The sequence below is a fragment of the Pseudovirgaria hyperparasitica genome (assembly GCF_010093815.1).
Source record: "Pseudovirgaria hyperparasitica strain CBS 121739 unplaced genomic scaffold EJ05scaffold_24, whole genome shotgun sequence".
Lineage (NCBI taxonomy): Eukaryota > Fungi > Ascomycota > Dothideomycetes > Acrospermales > Acrospermaceae > Pseudovirgaria > Pseudovirgaria hyperparasitica.
Window position 1 is genome coordinate 101,817 of NW_022985572.1, and position 19,221 is coordinate 121,037.

The 19,221-nt window shown below is 51.2% G+C and overlaps 9 protein-coding genes across 9 annotated transcripts; 3 read left to right on the forward strand and 6 right to left on the reverse strand.

Annotated features, from left to right (window-relative positions):
• Positions 1-635: 635 nt before the first annotated feature.
• On the forward strand, positions 636-1,451 carry EJ05DRAFT_480729 (uncharacterized protein; the record flags this gene model as incomplete). The annotated part of the gene is made up of 1 exon (XM_033744918.1): positions 636-1,451. A coding segment is annotated over one exon (796 nt), but the record flags the coding sequence as incomplete, so codon positions are not given.
• A 722-nt stretch (positions 1,452-2,173) lies between these two features.
• Positions 2,174-3,265, reverse strand: EJ05DRAFT_445640 (putative arabinan endo-1,5-alpha-L-arabinosidase A; the record flags this gene model as incomplete). The annotated part of the gene is made up of 3 exons (XM_033742188.1): positions 2,174-2,309; positions 2,376-2,461; positions 2,519-3,265. 3 exons carry the CDS (start codon positions 3,263-3,265, stop codon positions 2,174-2,176), a joined length of 969 nt encoding a protein of 322 aa, XP_033595464.1.
• A 1,582-nt stretch (positions 3,266-4,847) lies between these two features.
• EJ05DRAFT_533796 (uncharacterized protein) lies at positions 4,848-7,403 on the reverse strand (the record flags this gene model as incomplete). The annotated part of the gene is made up of 3 exons (XM_033749141.1): positions 7,104-7,403; positions 5,178-7,020; positions 4,848-5,126 (listed from the first exon to the last, which is right to left on the reverse strand). Exons 1-3 carry the CDS (start codon positions 7,238-7,240, stop codon positions 4,848-4,850), a joined length of 2,259 nt encoding a protein of 752 aa, XP_033595465.1. The 5' UTR covers positions 7,241-7,403.
• Positions 7,404-7,959: 556 nt separating this feature from the next.
• EJ05DRAFT_230252 (uncharacterized protein) lies at positions 7,960-9,182 on the reverse strand. The gene is made up of 2 exons (XM_033739966.1): positions 8,590-9,182; positions 7,960-8,538 (listed from the first exon to the last, which is right to left on the reverse strand). The coding sequence occupies exons 1-2, from the start codon at positions 8,978-8,980 to the stop codon at positions 7,976-7,978; spliced, it is 954 nt and encodes a 317-aa protein (XP_033595466.1). The 5' UTR covers positions 8,981-9,182; the 3' UTR covers positions 7,960-7,975.
• Positions 9,183-9,732: 550 nt separating this feature from the next.
• On the forward strand, positions 9,733-10,181 carry EJ05DRAFT_230310 (uncharacterized protein). The gene has a single exon (XM_033739967.1). The coding sequence runs from the start codon at positions 9,837-9,839 to the stop codon at positions 10,116-10,118; it is 282 nt and encodes a 93-aa protein (XP_033595467.1). The 5' UTR covers positions 9,733-9,836; the 3' UTR covers positions 10,119-10,181.
• Positions 10,182-10,740: 559 nt separating this feature from the next.
• On the forward strand, positions 10,741-12,104 carry EJ05DRAFT_230312 (uncharacterized protein). Its single transcript, XM_033739968.1, has 2 exons — positions 10,741-11,754; positions 11,802-12,104. Exons 1-2 carry the CDS (start codon positions 10,896-10,898, stop codon positions 11,876-11,878), a joined length of 936 nt encoding a protein of 311 aa, XP_033595468.1. The 5' UTR covers positions 10,741-10,895; the 3' UTR covers positions 11,879-12,104.
• Positions 12,105-12,427: 323 nt separating this feature from the next.
• EJ05DRAFT_445802 (MFS general substrate transporter) lies at positions 12,428-14,069 on the reverse strand (the record flags this gene model as incomplete). Its single annotated transcript, XM_033742196.1, has 2 exons — positions 12,428-13,169; positions 13,222-14,069. 2 exons carry the CDS (start codon positions 14,067-14,069, stop codon positions 12,428-12,430), a joined length of 1,590 nt encoding a protein of 529 aa, XP_033595469.1.
• Positions 14,070-14,975: 906 nt separating this feature from the next.
• On the reverse strand, positions 14,976-16,926 carry EJ05DRAFT_480734 (cytochrome P450). The gene is made up of 3 exons (XM_033744919.1): positions 16,005-16,926; positions 15,288-15,947; positions 14,976-15,227 (listed from the first exon to the last, which is right to left on the reverse strand). Exons 1-3 carry the CDS (start codon positions 16,680-16,682, stop codon positions 15,006-15,008), a joined length of 1,560 nt encoding a protein of 519 aa, XP_033595470.1. The 5' UTR covers positions 16,683-16,926; the 3' UTR covers positions 14,976-15,005.
• Positions 16,927-18,241: 1,315 nt separating this feature from the next.
• On the reverse strand, positions 18,242-18,985 carry EJ05DRAFT_445735 (short chain dehydrogenase; the record flags this gene model as incomplete). The annotated part of the gene is made up of 1 exon (XM_033742194.1): positions 18,242-18,985. The coding sequence occupies one exon, from the start codon at positions 18,983-18,985 to the stop codon at positions 18,242-18,244; it is 744 nt and encodes a 247-aa protein (XP_033595471.1).
• Positions 18,986-19,221: the final 236 nt, after the last annotated feature.

Consider the following 19,221-nt stretch of genomic DNA (forward strand, 5'->3'; position numbering starts at 1 on the left):
AAATCTTAATAACTTATAAATGTTCATTCGAAACCTGCGTACATCATAAAGGAAAATACGTTTCAAAAAATACTGCGAAAGAAATCTACTACGTACGTAGTGCAAATATAGAACATGATATCTCTGAGCTCTTTGAACCTTGATACTGCATTGCCATAGTTAACTTTTCTTGGACATGTTTTCATGCCCTGATCATACAGTTGTTCACAATCCTTGCCTGTCTAGGGCAGTGCAAACAGAAGACCCACAATCGGACTTCACTGCATGCATGCATGCATGCACAGAAGTGTAGCACGACACCACATAGATAGATCTCGAGTTACTCTTGGCCACGTAGATAATATCTACATATACAGTGAATATGTGTACGAATGTCCGATCTGAATGCATCAAGAGCTGGGATCATAAGCATAATCTTGCTTGCACTACCTATTAAGCGTAAAGATCGTCGCTTCTTACTGACAGAAATCAAGATATACGAGCATATCTCGCGAATGCATATGCAAGTCGTGCAGGCAGGTGCAGCGTCTCTTCTGTTTAAACATGCTCAGATCGATATGGCTTCAGCGTCCCTGTCAAGACTTTGGTACATAAAAGGATTGAGGTCTGTGAAGTGGACCAGAAATTATCTGCCATATGAGCCTCTCTTCAATATTATCTCACGAATTCCAAGCACTCACCAACGCCGTCATGTCGAAGCCAAAAGAAACCGGCGAATCCTCAGCCGTCAGATGCCCAGCCAAGGCCGAGACGTTGATTGCCCAAAACTCTCGTGCATTGTACTACTACAAAGGAACGGAGGCATTATATGCCTGCAACGACATCTACTCTACGGGTTACTACTGGCAGCTTATCGATGCTACCGAGAACAGCATTCAACAGGTCAAGCTGACCAAGAAATACACCCAAGCCATCGGAACACGCGACATGAAAGGCAAGGAGGGAGAGTTACACTTTGATGTCAGTGCAGGCTATGAAGGCTTCGGCTTCAACGTCAGCGCAAGCTTTGGGGGAAGCTTCAAAACTTTCAGCGAGCAAGAGCTCTCCTCCAACAGGGCAGAGGAGTCCACTTACGAGATTCCCGGTGGTCTTACCGTATGGATCTATCAGAAGATCTATACGTTCAAGACTCGAACCTGGTTCCTCTACGACCACGGCGCCACCTACAAGGCCGTTGTAAAGAACGAAAAGGACGACAAACACCCCTATTACGCGCCCGAAGGTGCGTTCGAGTCGAAGTCGGTTGAAACACGGATCACCTCGGCCAAGTTGGAGGGAATCCACCCAATCGAGATTAAGGCTGTGGAGACGGATCTGAACGCTGCGAAAAAGATCGCTGAGCTTGACACCATACGTCTTGAAGAAACTTCTGGCAGTTGCAAGGAACAATTGGCAAAGTATAAGTTACAGGTTGACAAGACCTTGGCATAGGTTGTCGAGTTCAATGAGACGTCATTTCTAGATGAAGCAGACGTATTATCACAAATGAAATCTTCCGTGCTGGTTGTATCCCGGGCGTGTGCAAACGTTGCTTCTGAAGTGATGATACTATAACCTGTGCTTCGTTGCCTACAGTTCGCTCGTACCCGGCACATAAGTTAGTAGTTTCACGAACTAAATATTAGCATATTTCGATCAAAGCCATCTCTTCATATGTTTTGTACTTCTCAATCCATCTTTTACTTGGCAATAGTAGTCTCTCTTGTCGTGTAAAATAAAATCTGATCTTGGCGTTTAGAGTATATACGATCCTTACTACCAGACAGGTTGAGAACACACCTATCAACTATTTTTATGGCTCAGCAAGGTGTCAAATTGTCAGTATACGCACAGTGGTTAGTCCTGGCATACCTCTTTAGCCTGTGATCACCTTTCGAAAGCCGATGGTCCGTATGGCACCATTGTTTTCCATCTCACTTACGAGCGCAGCTTTCAAGAATGGTCACCCGGTGCTGGTAAGTGCATATCTTACCAAGCATACTTCACATTTATAACTTTCCTGGGTTCACGACTACAGTATGCAAGAGAGCAGGCAGACGTGTAAAGTAATTTACCACCCCTGAAAGGGTAGTGGTGCTTGCTCAATTCCTATATCAACATATTCGCACAAAACACTGCCCAAGGCAAAGCATGTCAGTACCCAAACTAACCATTCTCCTACGGCAACATGTCGTCAGACGACTGGCCAACCACCAGACCACGACAGCTTGTTCCACCCAAATCGCTTCTGGCCATCCGCGTATCCGACAGACGTGTCAACATAATGGTAATACAGGACCAGACCCTGACTCGAGTCCGTGAACACACCCCTACAAGCCGCGTCAGTAACCAAATCTCCCAATCCACACACGAAAAACAAACGAAGAAACACCTACTGCCCGCCCGGCCCATACACCTTATCATGAGACTGCAACAGCACCGACCCCCCACTCGCCTTACACGCCTTCCCACTCTTATCAACCTGCATCGAAAGTCAGCCCCTGAAAGCCACCAAACCCCATTACATATATCAACTCACAAACCCGCCCGTCGCACTCGCACTCCGACACACCATAATCTTATACTCCTCCCCCTTCGCCGGCCGACCCGCATCATACCCACAGCACACCCCGCTCGAAAACGTCAAGTAGTAATACCCGCCGTACGCAAACATATACGCGCCCTCCACACTATGACTGCCCGTCGCATTATACGCAATCTGATAGCTCGGCGCCCCGGCCGGCGCCGTCGCACCCGCGTTCATGCGCACCTGGTACAGCCCGGCCCAAAACGAGCCGAAGCTAAGATACTGCTCGCCGCTGCTCGTTGTGAGCAGGGCCGCGTCGATGGCATTGTACGGCTTCGCGGGCGAGGACGCAATGCCCGTGCGGCCGTGGTCTGTCCATGTGCCGGCGTCCAAGCTGGTGGAGGTGGCGTAGCCGATCGCGCTGGTCTGGCTGCCGAATTCGCTGACGGAGTAGTAGAGGATGTATGAGGTGCCGACCTTGTGGACGGAGGGTGCCCAGAGATCCTCGGCGCCGGGGAGGTCGATGGAGCTGCCTGAGGGTATGGCGGCGCCTCGGTTGGTCCAGGGGCCTGTGAGGGAGGGTGCGGAGGCGATGGTGATGCGGTTGCCGGTGCTGAAGCGGTAGTATTTGCCGTCGGAGCTGCGTTGGAGGACGGATAGGTCGTGGACGTTGCAGTCGCCGGTGCAGGCGCCTGGGTTTGCGTAGGCGTGTGTGAGGGTGAGTAGGAAGGCTAGGGGAAAGAGGAGGATTGTGAGCATTTTGGACGGTCGAGGGATCAGGCCTGTGGGAGAGAAGGAAGATATTGTGGTTCAAGTGAATATGAAAAGTGGCACTGCTATGGTTATATCCCCTCGTCACCCCTACCTACACACATACACTTGCGTTTCCCCACATCAAACATACTATATCTGCGTCTTTCTCCCACACCGGAAGCTATACCAAAGCAAACCACGCCAGAACCTACTTTCCATCATCAGCCCTAATAATTCGTTGTGTGACCCAAGTCTCAATCAAAACGTGCACTAGAAAGGAGGGAGGAATACCACGCTAGCCGCATCAGCTCGTCCACGTATATAAATACTATATACTCAGTCCACATGACGCCAAAGTAACACAACCCTCGAGTATTCGCACCATACAACTCAACACAGCCTGCTTTGGACGGTCACATACCAAAGTGAATATATCCGCCCATCTCAATCGTCATACTCTCCAGTCCCACCGGGAGAACAGTACGTCCTCATAGTTGCGTAGCGTGTCAAACATTGTGTGGGAGCTTGGCTGTGGCATGGTTGGTAGAGGAGAAAATGGATTCTCCAGAGGTTTGTTTGTCGAGTGAGGGCCTGCGAGACTGTTAGCTCAGGATGTTCCACTGAGTGTTGTTCGATCGAGAATGCTTGAGGCCATCAAAGGATGGCACGCATATTTGCCCCTACACCTCCTAAACGCGCCGTACGTGTCGACCATACCATAGGATTTGCAGCCATCATAGATGTAGTAATGTCCGCAAGGCACGCATCGCACAGTCTGGCAGTCACTTATCATTAATCTCTGTCCCCAAACTCCTCACCACCACCACCATCATCAAAACAACACGACAACCTCCAAACCACTCACATGAAATCGACATCCCACCTCCACAAGGCTGACTCCACAACCAACCACGTGTGCACAGCACTGCACAGCACGAACCCCTACCCTACCCCAGCGCCTGCATTGCATTGCATGGCACTACACTACACTTACAGCCATCTCAATTTAGCCTCCGGCGGGGAGCCCCCCTCCCCTCGTCCCCTTCTTCTCCTTCCCCGCAATAAAAATTGATTAATAGCGACTGCGCATGCGTGTATATTACCCCGGATTTTCCAATTGTTGGGACACATGGGCGCAAACACACAGACGCACGTGCTACGATAATCTACGAGCTAGAAATATGGGACCATGACGATGATCACGATGACAATGGCTTGAAGGTTGAGGTCCAGTGAAGCGGCATGCTGTGATTTGAGGGATAAAAGGCGGGGAAGAGAGTTGAGGGAACTGCGGTCCGCTGGTTTCAGCTAGTGGTTGGAGAGGAGTTTGGAGAAGGAACGATGAATATGATTATTAGCTGTGTCAAAGGGGAGAAAAGGAGACGGATGGAGTCCGCTGACGCGGTGTGGTTATGACCAAAGGATGGAGCCGAGGGAAGAGAATGAGAGACTGTGTGGAGGTGGCGAAATGTAGGGTTCGTCTGTCCTAGCAGGCTCTGTGCCTACCAGGGCAAGCCGCGGTTATAGATTCGCGTGATGGTATATATGGATATGTATGCTTTACAACAACAAACGTCAACGTAGCCGGTCAGTCTACTTCTTCATCCTCGTGGAGCTCGTCGTCAAGACCCAAAGTTGCAACGCTGTCCGCGAGAGTAGGCTCGACCTTCTTGCCTTTGCCCTTGCTCTTCTTGCTCTTCTTGCTTTTTGCACCGCCTTCCACGGTCAGGGGTGCCTCTCGGACCCATCGAGAGATGGCGTCTGCGCGCTCGGTGGTGATCGGATACTCTTTGCCGTCATCTTGAGCCCAGCGCTTTGGTGCTGGTCCTACTGACGGTGACGGAGACGTAGCGCTGGACGCAGCGGTCTGTTTGTCTATTGCATCGTCTGCGCGGGCCCGCTGCTCTCTAGCTTGGACTGCGCGTTGGAAACTGTCCTCGTCTACTACTCGCTCATCGGCCAAGGCTTCCATGACGGCCTCATGCTTCTGGCGCTCGCGCCTCTGTTCAGGAGTCTCGACCTTCGTCGCTTTATGTTTGGCTCCGTTCATAGCGACTACGTCCTTTGATTTAGTTGGGCCATGTCCAGGGAGGGGAGTGGGTTTACACAAAGTCTCCCAACTTTGCGTGATGCCTATCCAATTGTTCGTCCGTCGTAGCACCTCAATCCAATCTGCCCGGGCTGGGGAGCGGGCGGGCAGGAATATTGGATAGCCGTCGCAAACTCGGGCTATACGAGCTACGTTGTGAGAATGTCGGAGAAGCTCTTTTGGCGGTGTCTGTAGGAGGGTATGGCAAAGGAGGAGAGAATGCATCGCATCAGTCAGCAGAGGGTGATAGGTGACACATTCAGCCGATTCAGCAAGAATAGAGGTAGCTGTCGTGGTGCCTCGAGACTCAAAGGTTTCAAGCGAGGTTGAATCAGCGGGGAAAGGGGGCAGCCCTGCTGGGAGAGACGGTGAAAACAGCTCTGACACTTTGAAAACTTTAGGCGCTGGTATACGAGACCATCTGGCATGTCCCTGCTGATATGGTGACTTCTTTGGCACAAGAGAGTCCGAAAGATTACTGTTCGTGTTACTCGTTGCAGACGAAGCATCATGAATCTTATCGTCAAAGTGCGAGTTCCCTTTCGGTCCGGCAGCGCCAGAGCCTTGACTGAAGCGCATCATGAGTTCATTCTGGTCCTCCCTCGAAAGTCCTGGCGTATACTCCAGACGCGACAAAAAGGCATTGTAGTCTCTTAGTGCACGCTTTGCATACGCTCTAAGGTTCTTTCGAGCCTCAATCCGCCGCCTGTGCCCTTCCTCATCGGCATCGCTGGGTGGACTGGGATGGAGCCCATTATCGACAGGCAAAACATCTTTTCGATTCTTGGCTGCTTCGTACTGCTTCAAGCCTTCCAGAGCGTTAGGAACATATGAGCATGCGATGGTGAAGTATACGCCGGCGCGATGGAACAACATCTGACTCTCCAATGAGCCCGGCTGGTCCTTCTCTTCCACCTTGGCATCACGTCTCCAGTCACTTCCCCATTGTTCTTTTGCCTGTTTCAATAATACTAGCTGGTCTTGCCCTTTTTGATGCTGGGCAGCCCAGTATCTCGCAATGGCAATGCCTTCAGTGAGGTCGCTCGCTGCACCATAAAAGTCTTCCTTGAAAACGCGCGTTAGGGCACGGGTTCTGAGAGCTGCTCCTTCTGATGGTCGGTCTGATATGACTTCATTCAAGGGATCTAGCGTTGTACACTCGGCCATCATCCGAGAGGGGATCTTTTCGTGGAAGAAGTGAACGTATTTGGCGTCAATGTCTGCCGGCTGACGCTTCAAGACATGCAGCGCAACATCTTCCAGCGTCGCAGTCCCTTGCATGGTCGCAACACTCGCTGCTATCTCATCCAATCGATATGCCTCCGAAAGCTTTTGTGTAGCGCTTATTCGCATCCTGTGTTTAGCCTCCCTACTCATCTTTCCATGACCGCCGCTCCCATATCCTAGCCCTAGAGCTGCGGCATCACCCAGAAACCCATGACTGGAGTTCAACGAGTTGTTCAGTGCAGCAGATGTAAGCCCGCTGGCCGCCCTGACGGCCAGAGTCGTTGCCTCTTCAACTCGCCGCCGAACCTTCACGAGGTCGAACAAGACGGCCGGATCGATCGAATGAGGCCGTGGAGAGAAGTAATTGCTATGAGCAAGGCTTTCGAGAACTTCAGGAGGCAATTGCAGCCAGGGGCCATGAAAAGAGGAGATGTAGCGCCAGTGCCTGAAGATGGACGGTCATTAAAGATTGGTCAACACGCACAGTTGGACGGATGACTGGTCTGACATGCCTCGCTAGGTACGTACTTATTGCGACAAATGTTCAACGAGTAGGTCGAGTGCTCAAAGGGTTTGGGTGACGGTGCGGAAGATGCGACCGGCGGTGTTCCAGTCCCAGAGGTCTCGGCACTGTCTGCAGCTTGCGACTTGTTCTTTTTGGCCATCTTTGGAGTATCAAGAGCGAGTTATATGGAAGTGTATGTATACCACAAGGTTACTGGTGGATGGATTTGGCCAGCAATTGACATGTTGTACGGTTTCCAGGCAGAGTATGCGGCGCAGAATTTGCTGTGTATAATGTTTCGGCAGGTTCGCAGCTGTTCTACATAATTAGTTTGGTGGACAGGCAGGATCTATTCCGGTGCGCGGAGTCTCTATCCCCGTGACTTACGTAATCAATCAGCCAGAAACTTAGTAGTACCTCAGGCTACTAATCAATACCTTCTTGACCTCATTCTTCGAACTCGTCTACATATAATATGCTATAACTGCCTCTGTCATCATTCGTTCTATTAGGCGCCTGGATCTGTTTCATCAGCCATGACTCGATTACATGCCTATCGCCTGATTTATAATTAATAAAGGTAAACATGTTCTTGCGATATATCCTTCATCACAAAAAACGCCTTGACACTATGGTCTGTCAGTGGACTTAGTCCACTTACAGTAACAAGTGTCGTGTGTTTGAGACTGATATACAGTCAACATTATGGTCGACAATCAGATACATTTATCCGTACAAAATCTCAAAATGGACAATTTTCGATCATATCCCTTAACGCATCAAGAGTGCACCGGAACAGTTATCTCATTATGTTTATTTCTCAATTACACCAATACTGACAAAGTTATTATACAAATAGCATGAAAAAAATCAATCAAAGGAATATCATGACTATTCACTTCATGAAACCAGCCTTGCCATCGCCATCAGCGTCAATCTTGGGGTTGATCTTGTCCATCAAACTAGGTTTCTTGTGAGTGGTCGTGCTGCCATTGTGCGCATTGTGAGTTCCGCCAGTGGCGCCAGTGCCAGCCGCAATACCGCCAACACCATTGCCATTGTGAGTCGTACGGTCGGTCAGACCTGATCCATTGGCAGTGCGAGTAGAGCTTGCACCAGTAGCCCCAGTGGCGACACCACCGGTGGCAGATGTGGTTTCACCTCGCTGCGTCAGATGCGTGGTACCTTGAGCACCATGTCCGCCAATGTTGGGGTGGCCGGCAACAGTCTTCTCACCGATGGGCAGCGGTTGGCCAGAGAACGCATCAGATTTCTCGCCACGGCCGTTGAGGGCACCGCCTTGAGACTTGAACTGATCCATGGAGACAGCAGGGAGCGCGGACGCAGCATGGTGCTTGGGTTCGTGATGGTGAGTCTCATGCACGGGTACAGTGGTGTGCACAACATGAGGCTGAACAGTCTCCTTCTGGATGACAGGTTGAATATTCTCGTGAACGTCTGGACACAGTTAGGATAGTTCAGTCGAGTATATGAGGATTGATTACATACGGTGGTGGACATGCTCGCCGCCAACAGTGGGCTTCACACTGTGTGTTTCCTGAGTGGCACCGACTTCACGGGTGTTCTTGAATTGAGCCTCCTCGGCGGCGTGCTTCTGCTTGACGGCATCGTGGTCACCGTGGTGGTGGGTGGTGTGCTTTACACCAGCAACTTGGTGCTCATGCTTCTCTGGGAGTACCTCACGGTCATGTACGGGTTGTACTGAAGTGTGGTAGTGGTCCTGGTGTACTTCCTTGTCGACAGCGGTTGTTACATTCTCATGGCGGGTGGGGGTAACGTGCTCCTGTTGGACAGCAGGGTTGACCTTCTCGTGGACGGTGGTGTCGTGTTTTCCATCTTTGCTGAGGAAGGAAGAGACGGCAGACTTGGCTTTCTCCATTTTGAATGATGATGGGTTTGTTGAATGTGTGTTTGTGAGGAGTATGATATGATTGTTGATGTGAGAGTGAGATCGTAGAGGCAGTTAACGAAGGAAATGCTCTTGATATAATGACCCCTCGGTCATCGTAACCTGTATCGTGCGCTTGCACGCAACGACGTCACCACGCGTATTATGACCTACACATCTCCCCGCTCTATTGTTTATTCCGGCATCCAGAATCATGGAGCTCAGATGTAAAGCACTCATTTGCTGAGGCTACACACTAGGAACGACCGGAAGGTTTGGTGACCATTCTGTTGCGGGGCACTGTATTGGACTGGATGATGTCGATCTTCTTGCCAATAGGGCAACTGTTTGTTTGGAGCCTGTGCTTGGCTGGACAAGGATGAGGATTTGTGGCTCCTAGGGCTGGACCAGCCGATACAGTACCAAGATCGAGCATCGCAAATGCCAACACAGTGCAAGAGCTATGAAGGATTGTATCCTGGTTGTATATACTGGGCTAGCAGACTGGTGCCGTGTGTGGATGTCATTGGGGCAGCGTTCCTGAGGTTTCCGCCCATGAAGATCTTCATCTCGGGCGTCGTCTATAGTAAGAGAGTCGATTTCTAGCCCAACAACATGAAACCTGTTTTCGACAAGCATTAAATCGAAGATTTGCCTACGCCATCTGTGCACTAAGGTGTTGATTGGAAGTCATAGAGAGGCAGAAAACAAGCCACAGCCTGCAAGCCACAGATCCCGCAACTTCAAAGCTCGCTTGGATAGCATTATTACCTGATTAGGCCTAGAGCAAGAGATCATACACAAATGTGACGATCGGGCCCGCCACACGTAGCTTTAAAAGTGGGGCATGTCATCATGGATCTGGCAAGCTATCAGTGAAAGCTTGAGCCTCAATGTTGTTGTTGTGTTGTGTGGTGTTGTGTGTAGTGTAATGTGGTCGTGTCTCCGCATCTCATTGCTACGGCCGGTCCTTTTGCTGTTGAGGAAGACAAGTATTGTTTCTGATTCTGGTTCCAAGGGTTGTAATGCTTCTTACCGCTTGGAGAACAGCCCGTTTCATTGCTTTTGCGCGAAGAATATCCCGAGCCGCATCACCATACATTGCCTTTCGCTGAAAAGGGCATTTTGAATCGAATTCCATAGTAATCAGCATTGCCAATGACGCAGGGAACACAGTCCTCTGTTGGTAGCCGTTCCATATGCATGTCTGTGCCAGGATCTTGCGCCCGGGAAGCGTCAATCACCCGCTTTCGACTAGTATTGACGACATGCAACGCGTACAGCGCATCTTTCTGCCGGCTGGGTGATGCCTCCGTCATAACCATAAACCATCTCCCAATGCTCGGATCCATGGGCGAAACGTGTCTCAAGACTACCAGAGCACGAGATCTGCATGTCGCGGATGCGCATGGAGATGCCATCAAGACACGACCTACGAACCAAATCGTTTTCTCTGGAGCAATCCAGGGCCGCTCGTAGATTTGGCGCTCCAGAACGCAAGCTCGGTCCAGCAGAACGCCTTTCTACAGTAGTCTGCTGGTCTGCAGCTACGTCGGCCAGGCGATTTGCTGCGAAGGTGGGGTTACGCCTATTCATTTACAAATCTTGACGTATTTTGTGCCGTGACAAAGTAGTTGTTCGAGGGCGGCCACGTCGTCAACTACGGCTGCCACCCATACTCCATGGAAGCCATCATCCCGACAATCTCTGCGCCGAGGACGCTGTAATAGATGATGCAGTAAATCATCTCAAATGGCTACTGTTCCTGAAGGTAGCGACTCTAATTGGCCTCTGGTCGACCGCAGTCGCGACGTATCCCATCTTCATCCCGAAGTCCACAATCTTGTTGATCTGTCAAACACCGTTGACACGACTGTTCACACTCGTGAGCTTCCAGGTTGGTCTGATGAGTATTATCTGGACGAACTGGACTAATGGTAGAATAGCCGTTGTCCACGAACGCGTCACGCCGCATGTGCATAATGTTCGAGAGGAGGTAGTGACTCGCGAGACTCATACATATGACGTGATCCATCGGGTACAGCCAGTTGTGGATGTAGAGGTACTACCCACGAAGCACTTCGTGCACAACCTTGATGGAACATTGAGAGAAATTTCAGAGGCTGAAATCCCTGGAAGAGTAGGCAATTGGCATGTAGCTGCGGGTCCAGCACCTGCGCCTGTTGATCACAGTTCGACAGCATCCAAGTCAGCAGTACCCTTACGATCGTCGAGTCTCGCAGCCACGCAGTCTATAGCTCCAGTCCAAGTGTCCTATGTGGAAGAGACCTCAGCTGACGGCGTGCTGCGATCGGTAACGACATGGAAGCATCCTCCACAGTATGACCAGCGCGATGCTGGGAGCTGGTCAAAAACTGCGTACGAACAGCCGGTGACTGCTACGACCATTGCAGATCAGCACACGGAAGCTGCTACAAAAGTAGTCCCGGTAAGAGCCCCGGAAACAGAGCCAGAAAGCGACTCCTCCGAGCATGATTACCATGATGCGCGGGATCAGGTCGAATCTCCAGTACGACACTCCGTCAATTATGACCGCTTGAGCAGCGAATCCACTACCTCGAACCCTACCTTTCACGATACGTCTCATGGTTCGCAAAGCTCTGGTATATCAAAAGTCATGGGCCGTGCGAAAGACGTAGGCAGGAAGGCCAAGGATCGGCTCAGTGGTCGACTCGGCCATTCTCGTGAGAGCAGCGGAGGCATCGATGCCAGGATGAAGGAGCTCAACATTCAAGAATATTCGGGTACGTGACTGGGCAACGATCCTTGGACTGGCGCTGAAATCCCTCAGGCAAGCTGTCCATCGAAAAGACTCCTCATGGAACGCGTGTCACGTCACAGCCGCAGTCTGGGAGCCCTCATGGATAGTCTATGTTAGCGACTGCCGGCATGAAGTTCCCATGGGAATCGACCTTTGATATGTGTGGTTGAAGATGGGACGCGTCAAGAGTAATATGCTGCAAGATCGTGAAGCCAAGTCTGTGACGAAGCAGCTTGGCGGGCCTTTCTTGGGGAAGAATAACATCCGCACGGCTTACAGTAGGAGTACTTGAAGAAGTTCAATAATGAGACACATAGAGCGATCGAAGAAGTCGACCAAGAACAAAAGATAAAACTGAAGTGAAAAAGATGGCTTAGAGCTCCAGGTGGGCACGGACCTGTGACAAATCCATCCGATGTCATTTATGGAACCTTGGGCGACCTAGTCAGGCTTAATTCAACTGCAACACTTGAAGACTCATATATTCCCTCTAGATCTCTCAGTGGATATGATTACAATGAACAACGATACGCTGTATTATATCCATAAAGGAATGACATGTCCCATATGACGCATCCACGCTATGCAATTCTCAATTTCAAGATATTCGTGCTCTCTATCATTCTTTCGATCATCCTTCACATAGCCATCTGGCCCTACATTCTGGTAAAGACCTTTCTAGTCTCACTCGCCCTTGCTGCAATGAAGAGGCAACCGCCGACAAATAGAGTGAGCCCACAGAAGACTTGGAGATATAGGAAGCCGCCGTTGTTAGCAGTGATCAATGCTCCGGAGATCGGATTGCCTGTCAAGGCCGCCAGACTGACGACCATCATGTTCGTCCCTAGACGAACACCAATCTCGGATACATCGCTGATCTGGGCTACTAGTGCTGGAATCATAGCAACGAATGCGCCAGAGCTGAAGCCGTACAGGCAAGCAAACGCTACAATAGGGTCCGTTCCATTTGCCGGAATCCAGAGAGCAAAGGCAAAGATGACGCACAGAAATGTTGTGGTAATCATCGCGTTGAAACGCCCGAACTTGTCGCCCAAGTAAGCGGGTAGTATGCGACCAACAACACTGGTTGCGTTGAGGATGCTGATGATGTTTTCCGAGATGTTGCTAGGTAACCTTAAAGCTCTGGCTTGCACAAGCAGGAAGTTGTATGGCACGAATACTCCGAGGAAGAAGAAGAAGGATGCCGAAGCAACAAGCGCTGGAGTTCGTAAAGCAAGGGGGCGGAAGAACTCCATGACTCGGAACGGCTTTGGGGTGTGATTGAGTCTAGAACGGACTGTGAGGTTGGCAATACATAGCAGAAATAGGTAGATGAACCCGACGGTCCTCATCGTCCATGGAAACCCGACACGACCGATGATGTTCTGGATGATGACCCTGGTATGCGTCAGCTTGGTTTGGATGTAAATATCGAAATGCAACAACGTACGGGATTATCACTCCTCCAACCGAGCTGCCTGAGCTCACGATACCTAGTGCGAGAGCCCTACGCTTGAGGAACCAGGTACCGGCTGAATTGTTGCCGGCATAAAACAGAGCACTCGCACCCAGGCCACTTACCACACTCTGGGCTAGGAAGACCTGGTAGTACTGGGTACTAAGGCTGGTCATCATGATACCAAAGACATGAAAGAATGTACCCCCAATGAGTAGTGGCCTGGGTCCATAAGAATCAAAGATCTTCCCGAAGAACGGTGCTCCAAAGAACATCATGAATGACTGCGTCGAGGGGATCCATGCAATTGTGCTGGAGTCGTACTGGGACAGCAAGGTGGTCGAGTAGTAGTCTTGGAAGACACCGATGCATATCATCCATCCGAACGAGCAGAACAGGCAAAGGAAGCCACCAGCAACGACAGTCCATGCCGCACGACCACCGTCCGGAAAATCGCTTGCCGCTGCGATTTCCTTTGCATCGGGAGGTTGTTCTTCGAGTGCACTGCTTTCTAGGAAATTGCCGTCCCAGTTGATGTGGTTTGGAAGGACCTGTGAGAACCGTATCGATTGAGACAGTCGTAGTGCTTGAGAAGTCCGCTCGAGCGGGTACTCGGCGTACGGATGAGGAAGTTCGAGGCTCAGGGTCTTGTCTCTACGAAGAGAGAATCGTTTGTCGATCTCGGAGGCGAGACTATCTGCCACAGACGATCTATCAGACGTTGACTTCTGTGATGATCTCAGTGTTGTAGCATTTCGCCTGCTCGTTCGGCGGCGTGGTCGCGCAGGAGGACTGAGGGTCGGTCTCTCAGCTTTCTCTTGCCATTCGGCCCAATTGTGCATCTCCTCTGCAAGCGTAGACGCCTCCGAACTGTGGGAGGCTGAATGTGGACTCGACATAGTGGTGAGGAGATGAAAGCAATGCAACCTCCAAATGCTAGAACGACGTTAAAGGTCCTTTCCGGGATGGCTTCCAGAGAACTCTATATCCAGGGTTAACATCCTACATCATAATTCCAATAGTCAGCCATCTCGTCATTTGGTAACACCTGCGTTCGTATGTGCTGTCAAGGGCCCCAACCAGGCAACTGGGCCTCGTACTCGGGGCCAGAGGGCGTGAAACATTGTTTCGTCGGCGGCGCAACCTGGGACCCACGCGATTGACAGGCCTGTTGATCGCTCAGAATTATCAACCTTGCTGCCTAGCTGCATAAGCCAGTGCATGGATGAATGCACATCTCTCGTGAGCTGCAGTGATCGATCATGCATGGTGATGATGCTTGAAGAGTGCATTGCTGCCTCAGGCCATACATAGATAAGCTAGCCGAATTTGTAACACGCGTCAAAAGTTTCAGAACTAATTCTACATCTTCTCTATGAGGATCAGAGATTAGATTGGAGGTGTACCCCTTTACTATCTCACCCAGAGGAGAGATATACCTCAACTCAATGACACGCCTTGACCCTATTAGCAGTCTTCCCGGGCGTAGCGGAAACTTCGGAAAAACAAGTGAACGACACACTATGAAGTTATGAACACCCTGCCAGCTATATCACTAAGCGCAGCAGAAATCTTGGAACGGCCAATTACATGTAGATTATTGAACTGTGGAAATGTAAGACCAATCGTAGTTGGGCTTTCAGCTAAGAAGTTTCCCTCAAGGCTCTGTAAACCTTGAGGAAGATGAGTATCATGTCTCTCAAAACTCCGGATCAACTGTATTCGTACAAAGTCTATCTATCTAAACAGCCCCCTGTGGCACAAAGTACATGGAAGTTCTACGTCTCGACCAGCTTCTCGCTAGCAACACTCGCACGCTTCTTCATCCGGACAAAGAAGTCGAATTGTGGCACAAACCAGCGATTCTCCAAGCGCCATTCATTCTTCGCGTTCGGACAGTCTAGCTCCAGCTCGTATGTCTTCAGTAGTGTCGGGACCAGCTTATACACTTCTAGATATGAGATGTTCTTGCCGATGCAGGAACGGTGCCCGTGACCGAACTGTACACGTTAGCATCACACAGGGGTAGGTAGGGAGGTTTGGTGTTTCCTTGAACTTACTGTGAGAAGAGAGTTCTCCATCTTCTTCCTCTGCTCGGCGTCACAGTCCAGCCAGCGCTCTGGCCGCCATGTATCGACTTCGGCGCCAAAGACTTCCTCGTTCCGATGCACGACCCATGCACTGCATCCTACGACAGTACCTCCCTTGAACCATTCTCCTGAGATGCGAGCGCCTTCTTTTGGAACAACCCGCTCGTACGGAAGGCCGAACGGGGGGTGGATGCGGCCAGCCTCCTTGATGCACGCATCAAGATACGGCAGTGTCAAGGACTGCTTCCATGTGACTAGCTCCGACAGATCTGCCTGGTCGAGCTCCTGCAGCAGCCTCTCCATGGTATGTGGATGCTTGAGCAGGTTGTAGATGATGGTCCTCAGCGTGATAGCGGTGGTGTCCGATCCAGCAGTGATGTTGGACTGCGTCCAAGCCTGTAGCGCCCACGGAGGAATGCTCTTGTCCTTCTTCATCTGCTCGATGAAGCGGGACAAGAAGTCTCGACTGTTCAGATCCCCCTTGTTGTTCTCCACATCCTCCTCCGCCCTGAGCCGTTCGGTCTGGCGCTTGACCGCAAACTCACCCATCGCATTCCACCCGGCCGGTCGCAGCATCGAAACAATCGGATTCTTAACCCAAAGCCTGTCAATCCACGGCATCATCCCCACCTACTCATGTCAGCCCCACCCACATACCATCGGCACAACAACAAGACCAGCACTCACCGGCGCAGTATACTCAAAATACCGCCAAATATCGCCCATGATATTATCCACATCACGGCCCTCCTCCAAGAACCCCAACCTCTTGCTAAACGTAATCTCGCCAATCACATCAAACGCATACATCTGCAACCAGGCCCCCAAATCACACAGCTCGCCCGTGCTCACAAACCGCCGATCGACCTGCTCGAAAAACACCCGCATCGTCGAGTCGACATACGGCTCAAACGACACCAGATTGCTCATACTGTACGTCTGCGCAATCGGCCGCTTCAGCATCCGGTGCACGCCCTCGTCCTGCGTCGCAAACAGGCCCGGCAGGATCCGCCCCTTGGACATGGGCAAGATGACGTGGTAAAAGTCCGATTTGGCATATGTCCCGCTGAAGCCGTAGATTTGTGCGATCGCGCCCGGGTCGCCGACCGAGACCATGTTGGGCCCCATGCGTACGAGCGGGCCGTAGCGTCGGTGCAGCGCGATGTGCTCCTCGTGGGCGCGTCGTCGCCATACCCAGAGGAAGCGTGGGATGTTGCTGATGCGTGCCCAGAACGGGCCTGGGATGTGTGCGAGCGTCTGGTAGGTGTAGAGTGTGTAGGAGAGGAATGCAAAGGAGGCGGCCAGGAGGATGTATAGCGGGCTCAGGGCGCGGGCGGCGGAGACGACGTCGGTCGTGAGAGCCATGGTGGTGATGGTGTGGTTGTAGTCAGGAGTGTGTCCGTGAGTGTACTCGTGAGTGTCTTCGTGAGTGTATCCGTGAGTGAATGCGTGCGTACGTTATCTATCCGTTAGTATATCCGTAAATTTCGCCAGGCAAACAGCACAACTACGATCATCCAAAGCAGTCAGTCAATCTTTATCAAAATCAACCGTGCAAACAGCAAAACTTCCGCGCCGCACGTGCGTCCTACTCACATCTATATTCCCCCTTATCCAAACACATATCCCCACTCAGCAGACCCTCCCTATACCCAACTCCTACGTAGGTACCTACATGCCCAGCCCCAAGCTACCCCGGACCCGCGTACATCACAACCCATAGAGCTGTCCCCGGTCCGTATTTCTCATGCTACCCAGGTACCCTACACCATCCCCGGAGCCCGCGTATACCTTATTCAGCTCCCTCGAGTCCAAACACACAATGCACGAAACCCAGCACGGCGTACACGCATCATACGTTGCGTGCAGCGCCGTTGTCAGCGCGCCTCTTACATATCCAACCATTCTTTGTATCGTGGATGTACATAGTATCGTCTTACAGATTACATGCTACAAAGCGGCTGCGGCGTAGATGGATTGGATTGTTTGTGGGTTGGGTGTGTGAGATGACATCATTGTGCGCCGGTACGCTGGGTCGTTCCGTAAGGTAAGACAAAGGAAGGAAGTTCAGCTGAGATTCCTGTGCGAGCATGGACGTAGCTTTTGGAGGGTGGCTATGAAAGACTATAGAGCTGTAAAACTGGGTATACAGGGGTGATGGTAGGTACAGTAGAGCATCGAAGAGAATGTACATACATACACAGCATATAGACAGCACATGCCATACCATCTAATAAAATGTACATTACTGAGACTATGATAGACTCCCATGCATTACATATTCCAATTCCGACATCCTCTCTCTTTCACTTGCCTTCCGTATACAGTAACCATGTCTTAGGTTACAAGACCGTGTTCTAGACAATTCTTGTGTCTACGGAAAAGCGCTATTTGTTCCGTTTTCCACATTCGATTCGTTATCAAACGAGAGGAAAAGAGGCACAGTGCAAAGTTTGTCTTTGTCGTGGTGTGTGGTGTAGTGTAGTGTAGTGTAGTTTTGTGTCGTGTGATATTGTGCCGTGTCCGTGGCTTTGCTGTGCCGCAATTGTGTTCCATTGATTTTGGTGTTTTGTGGAATGTGGATCTGTTAGGACGCTACATGGCGTGGTACTGGCATTGGAATGATTTGATAGATGGATGTTTGGCGTGCGGGGTTGAGAGGGGCCGGATTGTGGTGTGGTGATATGGCAGCAAAGAGAAAAGACAAATGTTGCGAGCGATAGAATGAAGAAGTCACAGCACAAGATAGCAGGAAGTAGTGAATCAAAGGATTAGTTTGGTGTCTATAGTACATGCGCGCGTTTAACATTGATGCTCCCAGGATCCTTCCGAGCAACACGGCCATCGCTAGCTTCCGAGACAGGCGGGAAGGAGACTCGTCATGGGTGAAATTCGTGTATGCGTGAGCTGTTTTCTGCTGCCACTTAGACGGCACCGCCGTTGATGCGTAGGGTCTGGCCCGTGATCCAGCGGGAGTCGTTGCCAGACAGGAATGCCATGGTGTCGGCAATTTCGTCTGGCTTTCCGAGACGGTTGTAAGGGCTGGCGGCGGCGAGCTTCTCGATGATGGCGTCGGGCTTGCCCTTGAGGAAGAGGTCGGTGCCGGTCGGGCCAGGAGCGACGGCGTTGACGTTGATGCCCTTGCTGGCGAGGTCCTTTGCCATGACACGCGCCATCTGCTCAATGGAGCCCTTGGTGCTGACGTATAGGAGGTAGTTGGGGGTGATGGGCGAGAGACCGGTCAGGGTGGTGGAGACGAGGATGATTCTGCCGCCGGGGTTCATGAAAGGGACGGCCTTTTGCACCAGGAAGTAGGGGCCCTTGACGTTGAGGCCGAAGGTGTTGTCGAAGTCTTGCTCGGTGGTTTGCTCGAGAGTCTTCATGGGCAAGATACCGGCGTTGGGGATGAGGATATCGATCTTTCCAAACTTGGCGACGGTTTGCTTGACGAGACCCTCAATTTCAGTCACATTGGCGGCGTTGGCCTTGACTGCGAGTGCATTACCACCACCAATCTGGTTGACAATGTCGTCGGCGGCCTTGGAGTCGCTGGAGTAGTTGACAACGACCTTGGCACCGTCTCTTGCGAGGCGGAGAGCTGCCTGAGCACCGATGCCCTTGGAGCCACCAGTGATGAGAGCGACCTTGCCGGCGAGAGGAAGAGACATGGTTGTGTTGGAGTGGGCGGGAATGCTACGGTCTACGAGAGTCTTTTCGGCGGTCGAGGTGGAAGCGGCGTCGTCTTTTGGACAGTTCTTGGAATGCGGCAGGTGGAGGATGTTTGAGAGAGAAGGCATATGATGTTGTAGACAGTCAGATTGTCTGTTGCTGAGCTGGACTGGGTGTTGTGGTAGTAGGTGAGATGATGAGTGAGATTGTTGTGATGAGGTAGGACATGTCAGGA